At 38.9% G+C, this 26605-nt stretch overlaps 1 protein-coding gene and 1 pseudogene across 1 annotated transcript; one reads left to right on the plus strand and one right to left on the minus strand.

The window, feature by feature from the left end:
* The first annotated feature begins 2728 nt into the window (after positions 1-2728).
* On the plus strand, positions 2729-2843 carry LOC113028040 (5S ribosomal RNA; annotated as a pseudogene).
* Positions 2844-8195: 5352 nt separating this feature from the next.
* Positions 8196-25152, minus strand: LOC113025130 (adhesion G-protein coupled receptor G1-like). The gene is made up of 14 exons (XM_026172619.2): positions 25033-25152; positions 23672-23790; positions 21496-21571; positions 21195-21336; positions 20370-20489; positions 19554-19679; positions 19386-19431; positions 16863-16957; positions 14037-14155; positions 13544-13812; positions 13368-13455; positions 12949-13078; positions 12635-12791; positions 8196-9567 (listed from the first exon to the last, which is right to left on the minus strand). The coding sequence occupies exons 1-14, from the start codon at positions 25038-25040 to the stop codon at positions 9473-9475; spliced, it is 1590 nt and encodes a 529-aa protein (XP_026028404.2). The 5' UTR covers positions 25041-25152; the 3' UTR covers positions 8196-9472.
* Positions 25153-26605: the final 1453 nt, after the last annotated feature.

Raw genomic sequence — 26605 nt, forward strand, 5'->3', positions numbered from 1 at the left:
AGCCTAGCAATATTTAACCCACAATGCACCGTGATGTAAACATATTAAACAATCATCGTAATATATGATGCGACAACAGCATGTCTTTCTCAGTCCAAAAGCGCAAAATTGACAATGAAAACTGTCGGTTTAACCCTGCCTGGACTGACAAATACTTATTCATTTTACCGAGTTTAATAATCTTGCAACCGGAGTTGTGCTACCATGGTGAGGGTCCTGTACAGCCCAAGAGAGAGCTGCAGCAGCTTTCCTTCATGTTTGCTTCTTGGCGAAGAAGAAAAGGCCTTTCACAGATTCTGAAACAGTGAAATACTGCATGCTGGCCGTGGTGGATGCGGTGAAAAGTGATGAAAAAATGAAAGTAAGTGTGACATGTGCTATTAAAAACGTACCCCTGTCAGACAGTTCAAATATTCGTAGAGTTGAAGTTCTGGCGTCAGACGAGTTTGAAATGCTGTTAGATGACTTGAAGAAAACTGATGTAATGTCTATAGCAGGAGATCACAGACAGAACTGATAATGCACAGTTTTGCGTATATGTCCGTTTTTTGGATGGGAAATTGCTCGGCTTGCTACCGTTAGAGGGACACACAGCTGGCGAAATAATGTTTGAGAAGATTTCAGCTCTTTTTGAGGAAAATGGTCTGGATATGAAGCATGTCTGTATACTTGTGACGGATGGGGCTCCATCCATGGCAGGAAAAGTGAGTGGTCAGCGAAATATTTATTTTAATTTGAAAGGGAATTATCAAAATGTTTTTTTGTTAATATTATTATTATTTCAAATGTGCAAAAAATAGTTTAGTTATAGCTCCCTTTTTTTTAAATGGACCTTTTGGTGTGCATTTGTGAGAGGTCACCAGATTTACAGGGGAATAGGAATAAAAAAATTACTTGTTTTTCAATACAGTTGTGTGGGTTTGAAATTGATCATGATCTGCTGCTTACTGGCTTCAAAAAAAAAAATCTGGCCCAGATAAATTCCTCGGTTTGAAAATCTGGCCCAACTAACTTCGTAGTTGAATCGCCATGCTTTACCCTGTTCACATGTTCAGCAATAAAACTACTAAAGCTACTTTTTTTCCCCTCAAAGCAAGTCATTGATCAATATCAGGAAAATTGCATTATGACTATGGACAGCAGAACACAGTACTATATTAAGTTTTGTGTGTATAAAATTGAAAATAAAACTGATTCTGATTTTGAGAAACAAAATTAAAATGAACACAAATTTCCAGTTTATGCACAGTGTGATTTTCCTCCAGTTGTTAAAAGTCAAAAGTTAAAGCCAATGGGAAAACAGCTATATCTAATCTTACAGCTTGGTGTTAAAGTTTTTCATTTGCATAAAAAAAACCCCTTGATTTGCATTGCAAATTATGAACAAAAAAGTTGGTGCTGTAAGGCGATGGAACCTGATACTATCTGAGGTTTATCTGCATTTAATGACTGTGTGTGTTTGTGTTGTTTCATCTATTTTGAGTTAAAATAGGATGACATGTCCTTGTGACTAGGAAAAATAAATGGTTTTCTGGTAATTGTATCAAATTATTTTGCTGTTGGAGACTGATTAAAAGCAAATGCAGCAACAAGGTGGTCGCAGTTAGGTGACCATTTCCTATTTAATAAATATGTTTTATCAAAAATGGCTGCACAGGCCCAAAGTGGGTGGGATGAACTCTAAAGCTGTATGGGCAGGGAAAACCCAGACTTATCCCACATTAGTCTCAAATGCATGTGCCCAAAGAGTCACAGTAAAGCTTTAAGGAATACTGTAGTCAAGTCCTCTTTCTTTCAGTTGACGTGGCTCTAAAAAATTAAGCCCATCTTGCCTGGATGCCACCCAGAGACTCTGATCCATACATTTATCCAGTGGCGGTCCTATAATAATAATAATAATAATGGATTGGATTTATATAGCGCTTTTCAAGGCACCCAAAGCGCTTTACAATGCCACTATTCATTCACTCTCACATTCACACACTGGTGGAGGCAAGCTACGGTTGTAGCCACAGCTGCCCTGGGGCAGACTGACAGAAGCGAGGCTGGCCAACACCAGTACGCAAGTAGGGTAAAGTGTCTTGCCCAAGGACACAACGACCAGGACAGAGAGCCCCGGGATCGAACCGGCGACCTTCCGGTTACAGATACGCTTCCCAACCCCCTGAGCCACGGTCCTAGCCTGTTTGGCGCCCTGAGCACCTGATGGATTTGAACTTTTCTTGTCCATCTTGGTTTTAATTTTGCACTCCAGTATGAACACCCATTCCCCAACTCGAAAATCACCACAACATAACCTAATAGACCTACACCTTAGTTCACAGATTCACTTTGTCTAGGGTTTATTTCTGGGATTTTGCACAACCCAGGACTCAAATCATGAATACATAATGGGCTTGGATTTACAACATTATAAATGAAATGTGATCTATTTGGAAGCAGCAGGTCTCCCTCCCCTTTCGACGTGTTGTGTGTGAGACTTTAAATCATCAAACTATAAAATATAAATTTTTATTGATCCCTTTACCCCGAGTCCTAAATTGTATATTTATTTTCTTCTTGCGCACCTCGCAAACGGAGGGCGCCCTTACTCCCAGCAAATGGGCGATAGAAAACCGATTGGTGCCTATGCCATCCCCAGTATGCGCTGGTGTGTCCGGTATCCGCAAACCTGACATTTTGACCCTGAACACGCCCTATAAATGGTCTTTTATAGCGGGCTTCCCTTGCTTATGGCCATACCACCCTGAACATCTGATCATCTGATCTCAGAAGCTAAGCTGGGTCGGGCCTGGTCAGTACTTGGATGGGAGACCGCCTGGGAATACCAGGTGCTGCAAGCTTTTGCACTTCCACACTCAAACTGCAGAGGGCGCCGCTGCTCACTCAGTGGAGGCAGATTCAGGAAAAGCTTCATGACAACGCTCCTGATTGCATTTCGCTTTTGTGCAAAACAAAACAAAAAAACAACAAGAACGAAATATTTAGGAAATACACAAACTTATTTATTCTGTAAATGTAGAAAATGTCTGTGGCTAGTCCGTCTGGGCTCAGTAGAGAGGAACTTGTTAACCTTGTAGTGTGCACCGGGCACAGTGTCAACCTGACACTCTTGTGCAACGAGTTTTAACTCTTATTGGCTGCCGACTGCGGTCCCGAGGAATACTGAATAAATGCGCATCAGTGTGCTACCCTGAGCAGGGAACACGATATCATGGAGTTTCTAACATGGAGCGAGGTGAAGGTGACGCGACTATGCAGGACCTGCAGGGGGCTGCTTAGCTTCAGAGATCAGATGAGAACAGGCTGATGTGGCCGTAAGTGAGAGGCTTCCTCGAAAACGGGGTAGATACTGTAACCCATTTATTGGGTTTTAAAAAACAATTTAGAGTGAAGGATATTGATTAGTTTCTACTTTTTTTAATAGCTGCACATGACAGCACAGTTATAATGCATACTTAATGCTGCAATAGTCACGTCATAAACAATTGTGAGTGTTTGCACAAAAACATCTACAGGTGCTCTGTGCATGTACAGTGATATTGATGTAACGCTTGAAGAATTTGACATTACTACATCAGTGGAAGAGCTCTTTGCGCAAGACTCACTAACCCCTACCCATTTATTATGAACAAACAGCAAAACTGTTTGTGTTTTTTTCTATATTACACTTGCATGATTTAGATTTATACTTATGTGGCAGCTATTCACTGGCCTGACAAAGTTATTTTAAATGATATCATGTCATGAATAACACAAGTTATTTTCCATGAAATCGAAAAGTGGTGAAATTCTCAAAAAATGAATGAGACGTGCATGTAATTTGACATATTTTGTTGTTTTGTGTGTGCGTTTGTCTGTATGAAATTTTGACGTGCATCTGAAAAACACCATTTTGAAAACACTGGAAAGACCTCAAGACATTTTTTTCTTTTGCTTACTATGTAAACAAAAATTCCCACCAATGCTTTTCAGTGTGAAATTTAGTGTGTAGGGAAAATACCTGTGCCAGGTTGTCTCCATCTAGTGGTGAATAACGCATTACCACTACATCAGGTGAGTTTTTCTCTGTGCACAGTGACACAAAACTCATTTAACAACATAAACTATTTAAAAAATGATGTAGGCAGATCAAGGCAATGTTACAGATTCAGTAAGAACAGAAGTTTATTCCAATCCTTTAAATATGCAGGGCGTCACACTAACACAGTTGCTTATGTCCAGCATAGCACTGGGGCTAAATCCAGACCTGAAATCTTTGGAAGTTTCACTCAGTAACAGCACCTTTTTAATATTATTGACTATATTTTATAGTCACATTTATATAAAATGTCAAACATTATACATTAGCTAAAGGTTGAAGTCACAGAATTACACTGAACAACAATGCAATTTAAGTTTTTCTTGTTTGTACTATATATTTGATTTATTGTGTGTGTGTGGGGGGGAGGGGGGATATGTGTGTATTCACATCATTTATCATTTATGTTAATGAGAGTGTGGGGAGTGAGTTGGAGGGTGGGGTGGGCTGCTTTTAACTATGTAAAGCACTTTGTGCTACATTTTTTGTATGAAAAGTGCTTTATAAATAAAGACTGATTGATTGATTGATATTATCATCCTTAAATTGTTGTCCTTACCAAATATACTTAGATGGCGATGGATTCAATCCATGCTACTGAACACGATGCCAGTCAGGCTTGAAAATGGTGTTTTTCAAGCCTGACTGGCATCTATAAAAAGCCAGGCGAGGTCTCCTTCATGTTTTTCTGTGTTTTATCCTCAGTTACTTTGAATCAAAGTGTCAGCTTTGTTTTTATACATAGATATAAAAATATGAACATGTACTGATAAATGATTAGAATTATAATATTTCTGAATGTCTGATTCAAAAGTGAATTGAATTTAATCGGGACCTTGTGAATCGGAATCAAATTGATTATAGGAATCAAAATTGATCCCCAGCCCTAAGTGGAACACCTTTACAGATGAAGTTAAGAAAAATACATCAATACAAAAATTAACACAATTTTTTAAAAACAATTAATTGCATGAATATAGTAAATGTTCCTCTCAGTGATTGAACTATCTCATTGTGTTCTATTGATTGATTAATTGATAATACTTTATTCATCCCGAGGGAAATTGGGTTAAGGCAGCCAGCCGTGCCAGCGCCATCTTACCCTTCCAACCATACATACATTACACAAACATCACATGGGGAAGACAAGTCGGAGGGGTATAACAATGGAAAATGCACAACATGAACATTGAAGCCTTGTTCTCATTTTTATAGATTAAGGCAAGAGTAAGGTATTAACCCTCGTGCTCCCCGTCGGGGCAGCTCCGGACCCCGGGTGTCCCAGAGTACCCTTGGGTAGCATTTCACAGGCCGCGCATCAGGGTTGGCTCCCGCGCCCCGTACACCCACGTTTCCCTCCCTGAATGCCACTCCCGTTTCAGTTTTTCCTCCTAGTTTCAGGCAGGCTCTGTCATGTTCGTCCATGGGAGGCCGCTGTTAAGGTATTTGTCACACAGATATAATATAAGCTGAGCATTTAGCTTATACTATCATTTATCGGGTCTTAACCATAGGGTGCTTGCAGTTGTTTTGGTTTAAATTGTTTTATGTGTGTATTGTATGAGTGTACACTTGTATATAGTTAAACATTTATGCTGTTTGGTCTCTCTAATGTAGAGGCCTGGGCATTCCTCGCTACACTGTACAGCAGGGGTGCTCACACTTTTTCCGCATGTGAGCTACTTATAAAATGACCAAGTCAAAATGATCTACCCACTACAAAAATCCAAAACATATACTTATTTATAAATATATTGAGGATTCTTTATATCTACAATGTATATACATGCATAACCGCAATATCCAATATTTCACAACACAATTAACAATGTAAATTTTTTGTCATTACCTGAGTTTACTCTGATGACTTGCACTGAATTGAATCAGCCAGGGATGCATAGTCCGGACAGTAGCTGCTGACGGCCAGCCTCAAACACACTTCCAAATGTTCATCAGTCATGGTGGAACGGTATTTGGACTTAATGATGTTCATGTGGGAAAATGAAGACTCACATAAATAAGTGGAGCTGAATAATGCAGTCAAAGAGGCAGCACATTTCCTCATGTTGGGGTACTTTACTTCTGTGAGTAAGTTCCAGAACTGTCCATGATCTCTGGACTTCAGCTCAATGTCGGCTTGTAGTGTCAAAATCTCATCTTCCACTCCAGAAGAGTTCAGGTGAAATAGTTTTGCAATTTTTGATGCGAGTGAATCGACATCAGCATCTATCCCGAAAAGGATAGCACATGAAGGTAGCGACTGGCTCGAGCAAAGAAAAGTCTTGAAAGCGTTTGTCAAACTCTGACAGACAATTGTCAATCTGCTCTGTGTAGCGTGCACTGTCAAGTTGCAAACAGGCCATCCCTTGCATCTCCAGCTCTGACGCCAGGTTTTGAAAGTTAATCAAATCATGGCGCTGCAGCTTTAAAGAGAGATGTTGCATCTTTCGTTTGAAAGCATTAACTGAGCTGATCATGTTGATCACTGTTTTGTCTTTTCCTTGCAGCTGTAGATTAAGGTCATTCAACATGTTTGTCAGATCAGTTAAAAATGCCAAGTCTAACAGCCACTGACCGTCATTAAGTTGCATGTATTCTGCTTGTCCAGCTACACGGAAAAACTCCTTAATCTCCGGACAGAGCTCTCAAAATCTTTGCAGGAATTTCCCTCGACTAAGCCACCTCACGTCAGTGTGTAGCAACAACTCAGAGTGGTCGCAGTCAGCCTTCTCCAGATGTGCACGAAATAACCGTCTTTGAAGAGATCTGGCGCGAATAGAACAGGCGATCTTCGTTGCAACATTCATGATCTCCTTCATGTTGAGCATTTTAGCGCATAACGCTTGTTGGTGGATTATGCAATGGTAATTTAGGAAGTCCGGGAAAGCATCGTCCTGCCTGCACTTGGCAATAAATCCATTCACGCGGCCAACCATTGCGGGTGCTCCATCTGTGGTAATAGACACCAATTTGTACACTGGGAGCTGGGTTTTCTCGATAAAGTTTTTGAACGACTGAAATATGTCCTCTCCTCGCGTCTGTTCTTTCATGGGCAGGACTGTTAATAGCTCTTCTTTTGCAGTGATATCAGTAAACACCATACGAATGAAAATGCACACCTGGGCTGTGTCACTCACGTCCGTAGATTCGTCCAACTGCAGTGAGAAACACTGGCAATCTCCGATGTCCTTCCAAAGTTGCTGGGTTAAATCCTCCGCCATGGCTTCACAGCGCCGTGTAACTGTACTTCTTGACAGCTGGAGAGCTTTGATCGAAGATGTTATTTCTGCCTTATTTTTAAAGTCTCGGAACAATGAGTCAGCTGCTTCAACGAATGCCTCTTTTACCATCTCTCCATCTTGAAAAGACTTCTTGTTTTTAACGATGATGTGACTCACCCGGAACGATGCTTCGGTGGCGGCTTTTGCTTTTGAAGTTTGTTGTGTGAAAAATGACTGCTGTCCGGACAACTGGGATTTTAGTTCCTTCACCTTTTTCTTTCTTAGCTCGCTTTTCGGCGGGAATGTAGTGTCGTATTTTCCGTGAACAGTTCGAAAATGGCGCTCCACATTTCCCTTCTTTGGCATTGCGATGGCAGCCTGGCAGATGAGGCAAACGCACTTCGAAAATGACATTGTGAAAAAAAGTCCTCCTCCCATTCCGTATGAAAGTGATACGTTTTTGTCTTCTTACTTGGTCCAGCTCCCTCACTCATTTTTAACTTTTTCTTAGGTTTAAGAGAAAAAACCGAGAGCTAAAAATTGGAGTTAACTCGCTGGCTAGCTTGTCAGTTTTACTACACTTCGCGCCGCTGTTTGCGCATGCGCAGCGACCTAAGCGTCAGAAAAAATCCGATGTCATCTGACTGGCTTCCCTGTATCAATCAAGGGACGGGATGGATGATAGGCTGGCATCTATTTTTTTTTAATGCCATGCGATCTACCAATACTACCTTTGCGATCGACTGGTCGATCGCGATCGACGTATTGAGCACCCCTGCTGTACAGCATACACTACATTGTTAAGTTTGTGTTTAGGAGTTTTGTCTTTTGGACAAAGTGAGAAGAGGAAGTGAGAAGGGGGACTCAAGTGCAGACATGGAAGGAGACGGACCTGAGTTTAGACAAAAGGAGCGCCGTTTATTATGGCTGATTAAACATGAAATACAAAAAAAGGCAAAGCGAGGGAAAAGCTAAACTGAAACCTAGACTGAGAAAACTAACTATTAAAAAAGTGACATGAACAGAATCATGAAATCTTTAACCTGACGTCACATGGGAGGAAGGAACACAGACGACATGACAAAGACTGAATTAAAAAACAGACTAAATACACACAGGAGGTGATCAGAGGAGGTGGAAATACACATATGGGGAAGCAGCTGACTGGAATGAACATAATGACACCACAGGACAAAAGTAAAAATAAGCATATACATTGAACATGGAAACACAAGACTGTCAAAATAAAAAACCAAACATGGAGAGACGTAGACATGATAACACAGGTTTGACGATATGAAACACGCAGACAAGAAATACATGACTGACTAACAAAGAAGAACTAGGTGAAACATAACCTAGACTAAAACTCAAGGCAAACTAATAATAACCCTAGAACTCAACATTATCTCAAAATATAACAAAAGAAATTAAAAACATAAACTGAGAATGCTGGGTCACAGACCCAGCCACTGACAATAAAACAAGATTTTGGCATTAGATGGCTTTAACTCTAAATTTTATCAGTTGATGAACGTAAAAATCTTTCTGACCATATTGCATTACGTTAGAATTGTATTCTACAAATTAATAAATATCAGTTGATTCTTAAGGAGTCAAGTTGGAACTTTTCAGATCTGATTGGTTTAACGTGGATTGATATCTACAGTTTTAGTCATAAACTCGGTAAACCATAATTGTTTTCCTGTCAAGGGCTAAACAAGCATGCAGTAACATGATTATGCTTTTAATACTGGCACTCAAGGTATGCAAGAATATATGTTCAGATACAAATTTGCTGTTTAATATACATTAAAATAATAAGAAATTATAACTGAGATAATTATAAAACATTCTATAAATGCATGTATGTAAATGACTGACTTTAGGCAGAAAACTGCTCAAATATGGAAAAGCTTACAATGCATAGGGAAACCATCCTCTAAGTTGCTCTTACGAGAGATTAATTCCTTACCACAAATGTTTTACTCCATGTATTTCATCAATAAAACTTCAAACATAACATTAATGTTCACACTTGCTCAGCTGCCTTTTCTGCTGTGCTGTTCTATAAATAAACATCATGATTTAAAAAAGAAATGATCATGTTGACACTGTATCACAATATGAATTATACCAACACACACAGACTCTTATGGAGGTGTTGCTACTAGCTATTAGTGCTGCGTGTTTCACTGCTCATCTTAGTAGCCGAGGTTTTAGCCTTTCTCAGTGACATCACAAACCAAAGGAAGATGAAGAAACCTGCAGTCACAAAGGAGAGAGAGAGAGAGAGAGAGAGAGAGAGAGAGAGAGATGTTCAGGTTTAGATGGGAAAAGGATGAGTTCATGAAATTGGCTCTAGTAATGCATCTGTGTCAAATCTCTGTCAAGTCACTGTGTATCCATATCCAACACAAAATCTTACCTATCTTTTAGTCAACATAAACAGATTTTTAACAAAAATCTTAAATAGTTCATTGGTCCTCATTAGGCAGAAGAGAGAGTTCATGTCTCCCCTATAATGGAAAGTAACATCACATTTACAGTCTATTATTACACGGCAGACATTTAACAATAATGTGGATTTTATTGATTCCCATGGGGAAAGCACTCTCTCTCCATTTGACCCATACCTTGCCCAGAGGTATGGGTCAAATGCATACCTCTGAGCAAGCATACCTCAGTGGATTCGAACCCCCACCCTTCCGATCATGGGGGCGGCCACTCTACCTACTGAGCTATGTGCGCCCTAAACTTCACAAGTCTTATACTATTACTTCCCCTTAAATGGTATCTATAAGGAAAATGCATTTGTGTATTAAGCAGCAGAGTTGAGTATGTGTGTCCACCCATAAAAAAACTTGTCAATACCAACAAAGTGGGCGTCCAAAGAAGACGACACCACAAAAAGACTGTGTCCTCATTCTGTCAGCACTTGGGAACTGCAGACAGACTTTCAAGGCAAAGTTTGCAGGACAATATGGCTGACAACTCTGTCCTCAGACAATCCTGAATAGGCTGAAAGCCGCCTATCCCAGACTCACAGGGCTTAACATGACTGAACTTCACAGTCCAGCCTGTTTAAGCTGGTGTCAGCAACATCTGCACTGGAATAGAATAGAATAGAATAGAATAGAATTCAACTTTATTGTCATTGCACATGCACAGGTACAGGGCAACGAAATGCAGTTTGCATCCATCCAGAAGTGCTTTAGTGATATAGATATATTACAATATATATTAGCAATAATATAGATATGTGAGTATATTACAGAAATGGGTCTATTATGGTATGTTATAATGTACACGGTATGAAGTATGTTGTGAATATTCTATAACTATAAGTATGTACAGGCTGTAGTGAGTACAAGCTATGTACAGGCTATGAACAGGATATAAATATGAAAAACTATACAGAATATGAAATAAATAACTTTACAGAATCTGGGATATACAGCTATACAGAAATGGGAACTATGCAAGTTGTAAACAGTTGTAGGATTAAAGATTATCGAATGTACAGAATGATTATTTACACAGAGCTATACAGTAGTGCAGTTAAGATAAGTGAGGGTGTAGATAGTTTCTACAGAGGCTATATAAAGTGCTAGTGGTTGTGAGTGGTGGTTCAGTCCATGTTATTATTGTGTTTGAGGGTACAGTTGTCCATTGTGGGTGTGTGTATGTTCAGTCCATGAGTTTAACGTGGGTCAGATGTCAGGAGGCAGAGTTCAGGAGTCTGACAGCTGTGGGGAAGAAGCTGTTCCGGTACCTGGTGGTCTTAGTCCGGAGGCTCCTGTGGCGCCTCCCAGAGGGCAGGAGGGTGAAGAGTCCATGTGATGGGTGACTGGGGTCTTTGATGATTTTCCCAGCCCTTTTCAGACACCGCTTCCTGTAGATGTCTTTTATGGCAGGAAGTGGTGCTCCGGCGATGCGCTGGGCAGTTTTCACGACCCTCTGCAACGCCTTCCGGTCCGAGGCAGAGCAGTTCCCGTACCAGACTGTTATACAGTTGGTCAGGATGCTCTCGATGGTGCAGCGATAGAAGTTCACCAGGATGTCTGAGGACAGGTGGTTCTTCCTCAGAGTCCTCAAGAAGAAGAGGCGCTGGTGAGCCTTCTTGACCAGCTTGGAGCAGTTGGTCGTCCAGGTGAGATCCTCGGAGATGTGGACTCCCAGGAACTTGAAGCTGCTCACACGCTCCACAGCCGTCCCCTTAATGTGGATGGGTGGATGTGGGTCAGCATTCCTCCTGTAGTCCACGATGAGCTCCTTGGTCTTCTCGGTGTTAAGCAGCAGGTTGTTTCTGTCGCACCACTCAGCCAGACGATCCACCTCCTCCCTGTAGGCGGCCTCATCGTTGTCACTGATGAGGCCAATCACCGTGGTGTCATCTGCAAACTTAATGATGGTGTTGGAACCATCAGCAGGTCTGCAGTCGTGGGTGAAGAGGGAGTAGAGGAAAGGGCTCATCACACAGCCTTGTGGTACACCGGTGTTCATTGTGATGGTAGATGAGCAGCGGTTATCCAGCCGGACATGTTGGGGGCGGTTGGTCAGGAAGTCCAGTAACCATTTGCAGATGAGGGAACTGATACCCAGGTCTGTCAGTTTCCTGATGAGTTGTGAGGGGTGGATTGTATTGAATGCTGAACTGAAGTCTATAAACAGCATTCTGGCGTAGGTGTTGTTGTTGTCCAGGTGTGAGAGGACAGAGTGCATTGTGATGGAGACTGCATCCTCTGTGCTCCTGTTCCGGCGGTATGCGAATTGGTGGGGGTCCAGGGTGGGGGGGAGACAGGATTTGAAGTGTGCTAGGACCAGTCGCTCTAAGCACTTAGTGATGATGGGGGGTGAGTGCTACTGGGCGGTAATCATGTAGAGGAATGTTATGTTCAGCAATGTGTCCTGAATCTGCCTAAGGCATGGAGTGAAAGTGTGGAGCAAACACAGAGAATGATGTGCTGATTGCTGCACCATGGGTGACAGCGTTTGGTGAAATCAGTGTGATGTTGTGAGGCAGCAGCTCCCTTACTAGAAAAGCAAGCCTTGTCATCAGTTTCATCCATGTCAAGGAACAGAGATATTGAGATGAGATTCTGCAACCAGTGGCAGTCCCATATCTCCACAGTCTGGGCCAGAACTCTATCCTCCAACATGCACTTCCACAAAGCGAGATTTAGCACATATGACTGAGAACCCTGTTTGTTGAATTAATAAACTGTGAAAATGGCAATATGTCTAGTTTCTAGAAACTTTAATCACAGTTTTTCTGTGGGCGCAATCCACATTGTCAACTCTGCCACTATGATTGTGTGTGTTTACAGACCTTGCAGTGAGTTCAAGATGCAGAAGAGGTAGAGGACAGGAGTGGTCAGGAGGCCAAATGAGAAAAAGACCAGGCCCCAGGTAATGCCGAGGAGAGTCATGACTCCAGCCAGGGAGCAAATGTCTTTCTTTGCTTTCTCAAGGTTATTCTGCCCAAACTGATTTGCCAAATATAAAATGACATACCAGGTTACACACAATCTTAAGTTTGAGACCTTGAATTGTCATAAAAAAAATACTTCATTCATTGCTGGTTTTGGGTTTCAAATGGATACACTGATGGATTAAATATTTCTTTTAAGACTACAGAATTACCTCTCTGGTGTGGTGGAGAATCAAAACACGTCTGATTGTCACCCCAAACATGATTACATTAAAAAGGAACACCAAGCTGAACAGTACCACTGTAGTCCATATTTTCACGTAGGAATTGGTTATATAGCATCTATTAAAAAAAGAGCAGATCATGTTTTAACCTCACAAACTGAAAAATTAACAATGTGCTCTGTAAAAGACACATTAATGCAGATCTATGTAGTAAAAGCATCCCCAGGGCTACAAAGGAAATAATGTTTCAATTTTAGCAAGTTAGATGCTTGGTGAAATGAAGCTTTCTGATTCTCCCTTAAAAAAATAAACATGCATGTATACAAAAACCCATGTGTAAAACAATTAATAAGTAAATAAGTAAATGTAAACTACTATTCCTGAATTTACATGCTAGCAAATCTTACATTGTAGAGTTAGATGTTTCCAGAGCAACCTGACCATAAAACTTTCTGTCTATGATCACCACCACTGACACAATCACTGCAGGGACGCCTGGAGCCAAAAAAAAAAAAAAAGATTATTCACCATACCATTTCCAGATTGATAATGACAGGTTCCTGATTAAAATTATTCCACTCACCCCATCCCACCACGCTGAGTTTGAGCAGGTATTTCTTGACATAGATGTTGAAGACTTTGACCAGGAGAAGATATAAGTGGAAACCTTCCAAGGCCATCCAGCTGAAAGTGGCCAGCAGGGAATAATGAAGTAAAAGAGCCATGTATAAGCAAAGTCCAGAGGAAGACCCTGCTGCCGCTGCCTGACTGGGCAGGAAGTGCAGGTTGAGGAGCATCAGAGCAATTACAAGGTTGATGTGGACCTTCATAGAGACATCTTGTCTGAGTTTTCTGTCAAACAGAAACATACTGTATCACAACTGGAGAAATAGTAGGCCGTAAAAAGAGAAGAAAGAAAAGATGAAGTGATAAGTACAGAATAAAGAGAGCATTTGCTGTAAGAGATGATTCAGAAAAAGAGGACAGGAACTGAAGCAAATGAGATTACAGGAGGTATTAAAAACGAGTGGAAGAACTGATGAAGATGGGAAGAATATGAAAAATGAATTTATTACCTGTTTGTAATAAAGAGCAAAATGGCTATGACCAAAGCAAAAAGGGAAATACTACAGCCGATCACAGTAATGTGTGTTAAAATCTCTTGGTCTTTCTTTGTGATGGAAGGATCAGGTATCTGTGGAGAAAACACGTTTATATCATCTTTCACTATTTGTATTATAACTAGGGATGCACCGATACCACTTTTTGGAAACGAGTACGAGTACTTGCATTTCAGTACTCGCCGATACCGATACAGAGTACTTAATAAAAACATGATTTAAATTTACAGGTAACAGCTTTAGTCCTATAATTTAACAAAAAAAACCAAAACAAACAAAAACAAACAAACAAGGGACTGGTTTGGAATTAAGAGCATTTATTTAAAATGAAAAGCATGTTGTATGCAGCATATTACAGAATAAATAATTATGAAAAAAAAATTAAACAGTGACAGTGCAACTCAAGTATTGTTTTCAGTTTATTGTAAACTCTGCCGCTTTGGACAACACAAGGGGCAATAATAAACATCTTTGCTATTTAGTGCACAATATTTGAATAAACTAACAACATCCACCAACATAGAACTGTGGCAGTCAGTGCAACTGAGGTAGGTATTAACATCATGTCTAAGATAACTCACTTAATGGAGAGAATAAGTGAGTGGCAGTTTTTTTTTTAAGAAAAGTAGCTTTTCTGCATTATCTCAGTCAGACTGTTTCTGTTTTCATCTATAATGTGTGACACTGAGCTACAAAGACTTTCACTTTCCACACTCCTACATGGGGCTGAGAGGTATTTACTCGGTATTTACTCGGCGCCTGTGATTAACCCCTTACATGCCGCTCAAACATAGACAGGTCTCAGACCATGGTATCGGTCCCCAATATCGGGGGACTTTTAACGAGTACGAGTACTTTAGAAAATGGGGTATCGAGGCCGATACCCGATACCGGTATGGGTATCGGTGCAACCCTAATTATAACAATTAGTCACATTCCAGAAGCAAATACTTTCTTACTTATTATTTTTACACTGTAACTTTAACTTTAACCCATTAAGTTAATAAGTATGCTTGTTATTCCTAATGGTACAAGTCCCTTGAAGACAATGGGGGCAGGGCTAAAAAGAAAGTTAAAAGAACAGCTGAATACATCTGAAAAATAAAATAAAGCATTAAATAAATATGCTACATACAATCATAACAACAGAGGCAAACGGAGGCAAACGATAGGTAAGCAAGCACGAGCAACACACACAAACAATTAACATGAAAAGCAATACAACATAGCAGCAATACAGGAACGGCATGCAATAACAGACAGCACTGCACACTTCCTGTGTGTGTGATTACAGTGCAAACACTTTCTCTGTGTGAGTGTGGATAGTTTTGGCTGCAGTGTTTTCAAGTGCGGTCAGAGGAATAAAGGTGCAATGATGGGCTATGCCGCAAGCCAGACTGTGCCCTTAGCAGTTGCATGTAACATTGCCATGCTCTGACCAGGGCAGGATAGTAATTTGATTGAAAACAAGTTGAGCAGAGCAGGTGAAGGGAGAACACATTCTGTACAAGAAATCATTTCAGTTTGGTGTCATCTGGTGGCACCATCAAAAATGAAACCAAACTGAAAAGAAGAAAAGAAGGAAATGCACAACTAACGTATCTACATTTATAACAAATCATATTTGTTACTATATTTTCATGCATAATTTTTACATTCAATGAATGTGTAGGTTATATAAACTGCACATTTATTACATACATGTGCAGTAACATGGCAAAATGTTTCTTTTCTTTGCATGCAGAGAGCAAACTACATTGTTTACTTTCACACACCGGATAAAGAGATTTGCTAACATATAAAAGATGTTTTTGGCTTTTTCTTTCATTAGTTGTACTAATACAATGAGCGCACAGTTACCCATGTTTTAGTCACTTTAATTTATAAATTTATATCACATGCGGATTTCCTGAATTGTTGTGTGTGTGGGTGTGTGTGGGGGTGGGTGTTTGTATGTGTGTGTAGCTGTGCAAGTTTATGGGTTTATTAATACTTCATCACCATTTCTGATAAAGGAAACTGAGGAAACCGAAGATCTAAAGAAGAAATCTAAAACACTTATCTTTCTGAGAAGCTGTGCGTCTTTCAGTCACCACTATGACTAAATTTTGCTGGGGGGTTTTTTAAGCTTGCTGTCTTTTGCCCCACATCACTTGACAATCAAATCAAATCAAATCAAAATTTATTTATATAGCACATTTTTAAGACCGAAGTACACCAAAGTGCTTTCCATTAAAATCGCAGTACAAATAAAATCACAATAAAATATAAATTACAAATATATAAAATATAAGATAATTACATAATCTAAATACAGAGCCAGATGTAAAATACCCTAATTTGCCTTAAATGCTAGATCAACAAGCCTGTTTGAAGGTTTGAGGTAAAATTAAGGTAGATTGATTAATGGTCTGGCATGTCCTTGTGAAGCTAGCCAAACAAACATGTCTATATGTTAATGTGCCCCTCCCAAGCATGCTGTGCCAGAAATACATGGGGAAAACCAATTGACGGAGAATGGCTTCTTCTTTTTTTTTAACAGACTTATATGAGAACCACTCATCTGATGAACATCAACTCAGTAACACATTAACTCGAGACCCAAGAAATTCAGCTGCAAAGTTTGAAGCAGTTCAGATAAATGTTTGGTGACATAGGTGAGAAGAGATGGACAGACAGAAGGACAAGAGAGCTCTCAAATTCTTTACAAGATGTTGTATTTATACTTTGTTTTGCAGTTCACTGAATCCCTCTTTATATAATGAATGAGTCCAATCTTACTATGAGGACGCCAAAGTATGTGAGGTGGTTACAGGAACAGGTGATGGTAGTCTGACCACGTGTCCAGTGTGTGAGGCAGCCATCCTCACTAAAATCTGGTAAACAAAACAAACATCCATTATGCAAAAGATTAAATTTCTGAACATCAACTCAGTGTCGGGGCCCTGAGTGAAAACACAAACCCCAATGAGTCCAACTTATGAAAGAAATAGGTGTCTTGCTGCTCAGAAAAAGATTAAAGGAACACTTTAAAAACACATCAGATTTTGAGGGGGAAAAGAATCACGCTGGTTATCTATAATGATATCAACTGGGTAATGTGTTAAGAATGAACAGATCCCACATTTTTTGATAGAAAGGGAAATATAAACCTACAGTGGGTTGAATACCAATTCAAAATGGTACTCAGTAGTTCGCAGTGTTGGGGAAGTTACTTTGAAAAAGTAATTAATTATAGTTACTAGTTACTTCTCCAAAAAAGTTAGTAACTGTTAGTTAGTTAACATTTTTAACTACTCAAACTACTTTTGATTTTCCCTCCACATTTCACCTTTAAAAACTATTTACTTTGCCTTGTTTGGTATCATCCTTTTAAGCACAACCTCACGTGTCTGAATTTACAGTTATCTTTTCATTTTGACATACTGTATTAACACAATTGATCTAAAATCAGACAAAAAATGTAAAATCAGAGTAGAAAAAGTTATATTTTAACAACCACAAACATGTTTAATGAATCATATTTCAGAACTTTAAATGCAAATATAAATGATCAATTTTAAAATCCTATGCAAAAGTTTTGCAAACAACAAATTCATCAATTTACCTTTTACCTTGATTTTTTTTAAATAACCATTTCAATTACAGAACAACCAGCTGTTCTGCATTCAATAAGATGCCACACAAGTTATTTGTTCCACTCCAAAAACACAATTTATGTCCACTATAAAGGAGAACATCACAGCCTGATACCTGCAGGCCTGACAGCAGCAGGTGTATCACTCCTTTTTCTATTTGGAGACAGCAGTCGCCTCATTGTTCTGACACACAACACAAAACTATCCACATCACTACACACTAACTACACAAGACAACATATTAACTACACACTCCAAAGACGCTAAACGTCACAATTCTCTCACATCTCAAAACTCTCTCTCCCTCTTTTTCTGCTGTCTTACTCTCTCTCTCACTGTCACTCCTAAAACTTATCCTGGTTTTTTTTTTTTTTTTTTTTGGGGGGGGGGGGTGTTTTGGGGGGGGGGGGGGTTGCTCAGAGGTCTCGCTGCGAAACTATTGAGGAAAAACACCGCGTATCTATTGTTTATCATGACTCTGGTTTTATGTGGCCTATCAACGCAATTTATAAACTGGTATGAATCACCTTGTTGCTTTGTCTTTAAGTGGTCATGTGATTGGCTTACCACAGCTACTTTACTCTTCCTCAGTCAAACAGCAGCACTCATGCGATTGTTTTGCCCCCTTAGCTCCAGGTGTTGTGCTAGACAGTGATCGTGATCACCGTCCGCGGGAGCGCGCGCAGCTGCTTAAAGCTGTAGCGTCCAGATTACTTATGTAGTCAGCTACTTCCATGCAACTGATACAAGATGTGGTAAGCTGAACACAGCTTCAACCGTCTGTTTGTTGAAAAATAGTAACGGACCGCATTTTCTTGTTAGTAACTGTAACAGCATTGTAACGATAGGAATAGTAATTAGTTTGATTACTCGTTACTGAAAAAAGTAACGCCATTAGTAACGCCGTTACTTGTAACGCCGTTATTCCCATCACTGGTAGTTCATATGTCCCCCACATGCTTCTGTGCTTGCCTGACAAAGCTGGGGCATGCTCCTAATGAGACTGGATGGTGTCCCTGGCGATCTCCTCCCAGATTTGGACAAAGGCATCAATGAGCCTACTTGAGGATGTCGGGTCTGCTGGAAGTCGTTTTGTAGGCCTCTATCTGTGCTCTTCCTGTTCTTCCTTACACAAAGGGCACATGTGGTACTTATGGATTAAGGACCTTTAACAGTCTTGTCCAGCTCTCTTAAAGTAACCTCCTGCCTCCTAGAATCTCTTCTATGCTCTTGCAAAGTGTGATGGGAGACATAGCAGATTTTCTGGCAATGACATGTCTTGATGCGCCATCTTGAAGGAGTTTGACTGCCTCTGCAACCTTTGTAGGGTTCATGTATGTCCTCATGTTAACAGTAATGAGAATGATCCCAGTCAAATGCAAAACTAGTGAAAAAACAGAATAGATGAAGATGGAAAGATATCGGTGTCCACCAACTGTAAAACCATTCTTTTTTGGGAGTTTGTCTCATTATTATCCATCTAGTACACCTGGTATTAATTTTATTAACGCCAAATTATCTACCCCCTCTGCTACTTAGCTGACCACACCTATAGCCCATAGGTTTAACTGACTTGATGCTGTACTCTGATTAAAAAGTGTTCCTTTACTTATTTTTTGAGCAGTGTACATTACTGTTCATGACAGATGTGATGCTTGTTACTTACTGCATGTTGAATAATTAAGGAAATGACACGAGGGTTTTTGAGTTTCCTATGACACAAACATATTTCATGTTTGTACAAAATGTACAGCATATTATATGTATCAATTAATTATGCAATAAAGTAACAAGAGGTAGAAATGAAATAAATGATCAAAAAAAGCATAGTTACGTCGATTTTCTTGGTAAACTCCATCGTGATGTTGATGCGCTCCTGCAGTCCTGATATCTCCTTGTTCTGCACACTCAGACCAACCAGTCTTTGATCATATACTTCATGTGGGCTTTCAAAAATGCTCTACAATAAAATGCAAATTTGTCAGCTGGTTTAACAATTTTGCAAAGACAGTTTTAATATTAGTTTCGGGGGGAAAAAACACACTACTCAATGATCTAGATGCACTGTTTGATATTCAAATAATTTACATTTAGTTAAAAATGAGATTTTTCTTTCCTTGTGTACCCAGCTTCCTTCAAAAATATGTGTACTAATTTACATTTTATTAATCAATAAAAGGTCAACACACAATAAATACAGAGGCTAAAAAGGGAATACATAACAGAAGGGAGAAACAGTTGAACCTAATCTGACAAACAAGACGGGGAGGAAGCAAAACAGAATACTCTAACCCGGGACACAGGACTGTCAAAATAAACCAGGAAATACACAAAAATAGAAACAAGGATGACTAGACACACACAAGGGAGACAAAGGAGGCACAGTAACAAAACCTAAAGACTAAAATCACCAAAAACACTAAAGAATTACTAAATTAGCTAGAAATACATATTTCCTAACAAGTGGTAAAAATAAGAAAAAAATATAACCTGAAATCCAAATGTTATTTCATTAGACTAAAACAAGCAAAACCTCGCGGTAGTTTAAATTTAATGTGTAAATACAAAATTGGCAAAAAAATCCTATTGTTCTATAGCTCACCAAATCCTTTTCCTACATATTGTTATATAAGAAAATGTAGTTTATGACCTCGTTCATTTTAGGCCATTTAAACATGCAGAACACAATCTTGTTATTCGGTCCAGCATCCAGTTCTCTTGGCAGCTGGACAAGGACTTTACTGTTGAGAAGAGGCACATCTGGTGTTACCTGTATCAGCATCAACATGCCAAGAACAGAAAGAAAAAAATTGCATGTGAATAGCAGTAACATAATGCAACCCTTGCTACTGACATTGTAAATAAAATACATTGATGTCATGGTGTTGCTGTTTGGAAAGTGAACTGAATTTAAAAGTTCACTTTCCCAACTTTTTCACAAAAAGTATAATAAAATGTAAAATATAATATTTTATAAGAAATATAATAATTATAATATAAAAATATAATGTTGATAACTATCCAGACCTTAATCTGCACATAAACTAATGCCCACAGACTTCAGTGAAATAAACAATGTGTAAAGAAAAGTGGGCTGAATTTTTCTTCACTTCCTTGCACACAGATTTGAGCTGACAAATAGAAATGGAGTAAAACACTCAAGGTAATGCCAAGACGTTGTCATAAATTTAATAAAAGCTTTCCTAGTTTGATGTTTATTTCCATTATTTCCTTTTTTACAAAGAGTTAATTACCTGTTCGATGTAATTAAGTTCCCCATAATTACCTTGAACAGAACATTAGACTTATTACAATGTATCAGACCTTAAAAAAGCAGGTCCTAACCAATATCTGACCCAACCTCAAAATTGGATCCAAATATCAGCTCAGTAGTTGGTAGGTATTTCTGGCTACACTTTGAGTCTGACTACAAACCATTGTTCAATAGGATCATGTGATGTTCTTTTTTTTTTACCTGTGTGTCATCAGCATAAATTTTAAGGCCTCCAAAGGTATCATTGGGTTTGTGCAGAAGCGCCACAAAAGTTTTGACACACACTTGCATGCTCACATTCACCTCTGTTCTCTCTAGAACACTTTCTAGAGTCCTAATGGCTCTTGGGGAGGAGGATAGGAAAATATTAACAATATTAATGATTTACATCCTTTAATTAATGTAATTTTTTTTCAAAATAATTAATAAACACAAAAAAACACACAAATTTGAAATCTTGTTTTAAATACTGAAAATTTTGTGTAATAATTAAAATGTTTACGTCATAGCGTCAGTGCGGTTTCCAGTTCTCAAAACCTTGTCTGTATAATCCATACAACACTCTGTATGATTACGACCTGTAGAGAAAATGTAAGAACACACATTTTACCCTTGTACAATTAAACCACCCACATGTCCCTAGAATGTATGAAAGTTTAATCTTAAAACATTATACAATTTCATATTTCGTTATGAAGACATTTATAGGGGAATGGAGATGTGAGAAGCAGAGTTGAAAGGTTCATTTTTAAATGCAATATCACCATGTAAGAAAAATGGCTGTTCAAAACCAGTTATAGTATATAAAACATGAATTCCAGAAAAGTAGGGATGTTCGTTAAATTTTGACAAAGATGAGAACCAAAAGACTTTCAAATCACACAAGCTAATATTTTATTTACAACAAAACATAAATAATAGATGTCTGAACTGAGAAATTTTACATTTCAAACTTGATGCTTGATACAGGTCACAAACAATGGCTGAAATAGCAAGAAAGATCAAAACGTTTCAGCTGGGAGAACATCTAGCAAGTAACACGATAAGCTATAAAACGGATGTCTTACAGAGAGCCAGAGTCTCTCAGAAGAAAAGATGGGCAGCGGCTCTTCAGTAGGTGAAAGAGTACCTTAAAAGATTGTGGAATACTTCAAATGTTCCTCAACATCATCATCTGCAATGCATGACATCATCAAAAGATTCAGAGAAACTGGAGATGCGTCTGTAACCATTTACACTGAAGGTGCTACAGTCTCTGTGCATAAAGGACAAGGCTGAAAATTTTTATTAAATGCCCATGGTCTTCGGGCCCTCAGACAACACTGCATCATTCATCGGCATGATTGTGTCACTGACATTACTAAGGGGCCCAGGAAACCACTGTCGATGAGCACAATCTGATATGATATCTGCAGATACTAACTAAAGCTCTGTCATGCAAAAAGGAAGCCATGTTTGAACATGATCGAGAGGCGGCGTCATATCTGTGAAATGTACTGTTTCAAAATGGAAACATTTTCTATGGCCAGATGAGTCCAGATTTGACATAGTTGGTAATCACAGACGTCTCATCCTCCAGCCTAAAGAGTGGGAGACATTCCAGCGTGTTATCAGCTTTCAATTCAAAAGTCAGCATCTTTGATGATATGTGTTGGAATAAATGCATTCAGTATGGGCAACTTGCGTGTTTTGGAAGAAACAGTGAATGTTGAAAGGTTTTGGACCACCTTCTATTCGGGTTAGCTTTGGAGCCACTTGTTGGGTGGCGGGAGTGGAGGGCATCACCAGTGACACTGGAACTGTCATCTGCAATATGTTCTTTTTTCTGTATATAAACAAAATCCTCATAAAAAGATTTATAAACTAAAATACATAAAGGTTTTAGAGCAACATATGATCCCTTCCAGAGTACATCTGTTTCAGGGAAGGCCTTTTGTATTTCAGCAGGAAATTGCAAAACCACATACTGCCACTATTACAACAGCATTGCTTCATCGGAGAAGAGTCTGGGTGCTGAATTGCTATGCTTGCTTTCCAAATCTTTCACCTATAGAGGTGCATCATTAAATGAAAACTACATCAAACAAATTCCCACACCAAAACCCTAGAAACTCAAAACCTTGATGCCCAGACGTCTTCAAAATGTTTTGAAAAGAAGAGCAGATGCTACACTATTGTAAACATGTCCTGTAGCAATCATCAAATTTAAAATGAGCTAATTTTGTGCTTAAAACTGAAAAATGTCTCATTTTAAACATCTATTGTGTTATTTCTGTTCTGTTCTGAATAAAATATTGGCTCATGTGATTTGAAAGTGTTTTAGTTTATTTATTAAACTAAAACACTTAAAGAAATTTAAACTTAAAGAAATTTAAAGAACATTTAAATGAGGATTGAATCCTTTCTTCTAAAGTGTAGTAAAGTGATTTAAAGGGACATAGCATTTTATGTCTGACATTTTAGGGCTGTGGTAGAATAGAAGAGGAGGAGTAGGAGTAGGAGAGAAATAAACACATGTAGCTAAAAGACTGACAGAAAACAAGCCGAGTTTATATAAACTCATAAAAGGCAAAAGGAAAAGTAAATAACTCACACCCCTTGTTTCTTGGGTTAGAAGCTGAATTGTCTGCTGTCCCCAGATTTAAGTAATTATTTTATTACAGCAGTTAACAACTTACCTATGTTAGATGTTATATTGCACATAGTCTCACAGGAACCCTGTCCTGACACCCAATTCTCATAAAGCATTTCATAAGACACAAAAGACATCAGCCACCAGAATATCCAGCTCTTCTTCCTGTGAAGAGACTCACATTTAGAATGAAAAATAAAATCTATGCTTTTCCGTCAAATGTTGTCAAAGTTCCTTTCAGATTTAAATTAGTTGATTCATTTAGATTAGCATTATTTTACAAAGCTATTCAAGCATTATGTTATTTGTCTTTTTTTATTTTGTTGCCATTATGATGAAGGTAGACAGAAAATCATTCCCACTGCAGTTAAGGTTTCTAATTGATTAAAAACGGTAATTTGATTGTACAGTACGGGGAATGAAAAAGTGTTATGTTTTACTGTCTTACAGAATGTATGATTGGATAAAGGGATTTAAGTTGGTACTGAGCCATATAACCATATAACTGAGCCACAAGAGGAGGTCTCGGTGGATGGAGGGGTCATCAAACCTTTGGAAACTGCCCTCGCTCCTGTTTCAAACTGAAAGTCAATGTTCCTTTGATGTATGGCCATCCCATACCCTTAACTACATGTTTATTCTTAATTCTTTATTGTTTTCATTCTTAAATATTAGTAATACTTTTGCATTTCCACTAAAAGTAGGTGTAATAATTCAAGGAATGTTCCCACATCTTATATTCAAAAGACAGGGGCAAACCACCTATTACTGCAGATTGGAATGCAGCATGAGTAATGAATGCAGTGGTAATGTAACAGACCAGAACTTATTACATGTTATCAGTATCAACACTGTTTATAACCATTCAGCAAACTGATTGTAAATGAGTAACAGGTTCAGATGTTCAAATTCCTCTAACTGGACACATGTGAGATGGTATGGGTTCCATGTCATAGCATCTTTCATTGTACTGTAGCACACTAATCGATTTAATGTTATACTGTTAAACAATTTGAAATTCAAATACTACAAAGATATTTAAAGCTAAATTATCATTGTGGTCTATTTGACAAAGTAAGACCTTTAGTCAATGTAGAGATATTGAGACAGCCACCAAAGCTCTCACACCATCACCCTGAAGACTCGTCAGTCAAAGTGCTACTCCACAAGATGTTTTCTATATAAAGATGTCCAGTTTTAGAGACTGGACCAACTTATTTAAAAAAAAAAACACAGATTAAGAAATAAAACTTATACAACTTCTTCTCCTCCTACTTCTACTATTAGTAATATTACCAATAATCCTAATAAATACATTGAAATAAAATGTATATTTTTTTAATCCTTGTTATTAGCATCAACACAAAAAGTGTAATGTACTTTAAAGTGAACCAAAGCGTAGCCTACCTTTGCATGTTGCTGTGGAAATCAGTTCATCAGGACCGAGAACACAGCAGAAGTGACAGCAGGGGGGGAAAAGAGCTGAATAGGAAGAGGTGTAAAGGAAGTTGATGAAACAAATGTAAATGACATTCTAAGTAAGAAAGCGGAAGTATCAACTTGCTAGAAAGCTAAAAATACACGTCTTCCCTTCCTTGTCACTACTGAGCATGCAGCAAATACAGGATGACGTTATTAAAATATAATACTGAACACTGTTCACATTTTCAGCACTAAAACACATTCTTTTCAAGCTACTTCTTCCCTTAAAGCAGGTCAAATTGAACAGAAAGTACCATGAAGTACCATGAAATTGTGACAAATACCTTATTTGTGTATAAAATTGGTAATAAAACTGATCCAAATTCTGATTTCAAAAAGAGATTAAGCTGAACAATTTATGTATATTGGAATTTTCCTCCCGTTGTTACAAGAATGAAATTCAAAGTTAAAGTCTGTGAGAAACTAGCTGTATCTAATCTCTTCATGTTAAAGTTTTGCATTTTGAATAAAAACCTTGATTTGCATTGCAAAGCATGAACAACAAAGTCATAGTGATGAAACTTGACATTGTCATTACCCTAAATTAAAGCTTCGTGCTAAAGGCTAGTGGACACATCTGAAGTGTGTCTACTCTGCATGCCTTTAATGACTGTGTGTTTGTGTCATTTCATCTATTTAGAGTAAAAATAGGATGACTAGGGACAAGGAAAAATAAATAGTTTCCTGGTAATTTCATTGAAATATTTTGCATTTAAGACTCATTAAAAGCAGATGCAGTAACAAGCTGGTCACAGTTAGGTGACCTTTTCCTATTTAATAATATGTTCCATCAAAAAAGGTTGTGCAGGCCCAAAGTGGGTCGGTCCAGATGAACTCTGAAGCTGTGTGGGCCGCACAAACCCAGACTTATCCCACATGTATCTCAAGTGGATGTGCCCACACAGTTACAGTAAAGCTGTAAGGAGCAGACATAGCAAAACTAGATGAGTTTGAATAACTTGGTCAATCATCCAAAGCAACAAACAACACACAAGAAAATTGAAGAGGAGTGCGAAGGCAGGCTGAAGTGGGTGGAGAGTGTCACAGGTGATTTGTGAAATAAGGACAGCAGCAAGAGTGAAAAGGGTGAAAGGGAAGGTTACAAGATGGTCGTGACACCTGCTGTGATGTATGGTTTGGATGCAGCAGCTCTGAAAAAAAGACAGTAGCCAGAAGTAGACAGGGAGATTTTTTTGGGGGCGATCGTGGCTCAAGAGTTGGGAGTTCGCCTCGTAATCGGAAGGTTGCCGGTTCGAGCCCCGGCTCGGACAGTCTCGGTCGTTGTGTCCTTGGGCAAGACACTTCACCCGTTGCCTACTGGTGGTGGTCAGAGGGCCCGGTGGCGGCAGTGTTCGGCAGCCTCGCCTCTGTCAGTGCGCCCCAGGGTGGCTGTGGCTACAATGTAGCTTGCCATCACCAGTGTGTGAATGTGTGTGTGAATGGGTGGATGACAGGTTGTGTAAAGCGCTTTGGGGTCCTTAGGGACTAGAAAAGCGCT

This window comes from Astatotilapia calliptera, chromosome 1 (genome assembly GCF_964374335.1).
Source record: "Astatotilapia calliptera chromosome 1, fAstCal68.1, whole genome shotgun sequence".
NCBI classification, from domain to species: domain Eukaryota; kingdom Metazoa; phylum Chordata; class Actinopteri; order Cichliformes; family Cichlidae; genus Astatotilapia; species Astatotilapia calliptera.

Excerpts from the sequence above, each read along its gene's own strand:
- LOC113025130 (XM_026172619.2), bottom strand. Across the intron at positions 21,337-21,495 it reads AACCGCACTGACGCTATGAC|AGCCATTAGGACTCTAGAAA; the intron begins GTAAACATTTTA and ends CTCCTCCCCAAG. Across the intron at positions 13,079-13,367 it reads GAAACATCTAACTCTACAAT|ATGCTATATAACCAATTCCT; the intron begins GTAAGATTTGCT and ends TTTTTTTAATAG.